The sequence below is a fragment of the Corvus brachyrhynchos genome, unplaced genomic scaffold, assembly GCF_000691975.1.
Source record: "Corvus brachyrhynchos isolate BGI_N302 unplaced genomic scaffold, ASM69197v1 scaffold101, whole genome shotgun sequence".
Lineage (NCBI taxonomy): Eukaryota > Metazoa > Chordata > Aves > Passeriformes > Corvidae > Corvus > Corvus brachyrhynchos.
Window position 1 is genome coordinate 519,902 of NW_008237239.1, and position 1,446 is coordinate 521,347.

General features: G+C 39.4%; 1 protein-coding gene across 1 annotated transcript in view; it reads left to right on the top strand.

The window, feature by feature from the left end:
* The first annotated feature begins 153 nt into the window (after positions 1-153).
* The window catches only part of PBX1 (PBX homeobox 1), a 122,851-nt gene continuing 121,558 nt past the window's right edge, over positions 154-1,446 (top strand). The window contains exon 1 of the mRNA XM_017729641.1: positions 154-250. Within this exon, the coding sequence (XP_017585130.1) occupies positions 202-250 (49 nt within the window). The 5' untranslated portion in view covers positions 154-201. The remainder of the gene's footprint in view (positions 251-1,446) is intronic.

The following is a 1,446-nucleotide window of genomic DNA, read 5'->3' on the forward strand; positions in this document are numbered from 1 at the left end:
GTTGGCGGAAAAGACATTTTTAAAGCCATTCGTAAACTGGTGACATTCATCTCCCCTGCATTGGGTGGGTTGCTGTTTGCAGCACTTGGGGCTCAAACCTGCCCCCCCCACCTCCGCGTGAATTTGGAAAGTTGTTCCTCCTGAGCTCACTCTCCCCTCTTTTCTTTTCTCTCCAGGAAACATGCTTTAAACTGCCACAGGATGAAGCCGGCGCTTTTTAACGTCTTATGTGAAATCAAAGAAAAAACAGGTAGGAAATCAATGCTGTTGGTTCTGTATTATTTTTCTTTTTGCTCTTTGGGGGTTTTATTCCACCAAGTTTGTGGCCCCCCCCTCCTCCCCATGCAGCAGTATTTAAGTGGGGAGAAGTAACTCGTTGGTATTTAATGCTTCTGGCAGTGGACTTGCATGGTGTGGTTTGTGTCTAGAAGAGAAAATATCGTGGTTTATTTTCTATTGTATAGCCTTTCTTTATTTATTGCTTTTTCTGGGGAGGGAAAAAAAAAATCAACCTCCTTGCGGTCTCTGTCTTGCTCTAGTTTCTTCTTTAAGACACGGCACTGTTTAAAAAACAAAATCTGAGTGCAGAGCGGATGTGTGGGAAATAATCCCAACAAAATGAAATTGTGCAGTTTTATTACCATTAGTATTCAGGTAAACACAAAGGTTTCTTACTTTTTTTTAAAGAAAGACTTAAAATGCTCTTGTCTGCCAATCATCCAGGCTAGCTCATGTAAGAGCAAGTTGTCAGTTGCCTTTAGTGAAAGCAGTATATTAGATTGTTAGTTACTTTAGGGTGCTGTTGTTTTATGGCATCGGGTGTTCTCAGGCTTCTTTAGAAGCTAATGGCATGAGAGCATTGGTTCTGCTGTTTCCCACTTTCCAGACCTCCTACCATGTACTAACACACTTATAACACATCCCAGGGGGGCATTTAAATTTTAAAAGCAACAATTAAAAAATAGCAGTCATCAATCAAGGGTGATCTTAAACAACAGATGCTCAGGAAAGGACATTTAGCAACATGCACCACTTATTTATGTATTTGTTGGAATTTCTCTTTTTTTTTTTTTGTCTTAATTTTTTTAAAAAATGTGGGGGGAATGATGGAAATTTGAGGGGTGGTTTATCTCTCCTGTTGGCTTTCTGAGCTGACCGGAGTTGATCCGTGGACTTTCCCATGCCACTGTAGCTGCCTTGTTTTAGCATGCTGCAAAGTACTTGACTTTTCCCCCACTTCCCCCCTCTTTACAGCAAGGACTGAAACAGTCAATAATTCATATCTAAGCCATATAAGCAAGGGCATGACATGAATGAAAGTGACAATAAATATGATTGCACATGCAGTTGATATACATTGATAGTTACACATAAAAGGGGAACAGCTTTCAGAAACCCAAACTGTATCTTTTTTTTTTTTTTTCATTCTTTATATATATATATATA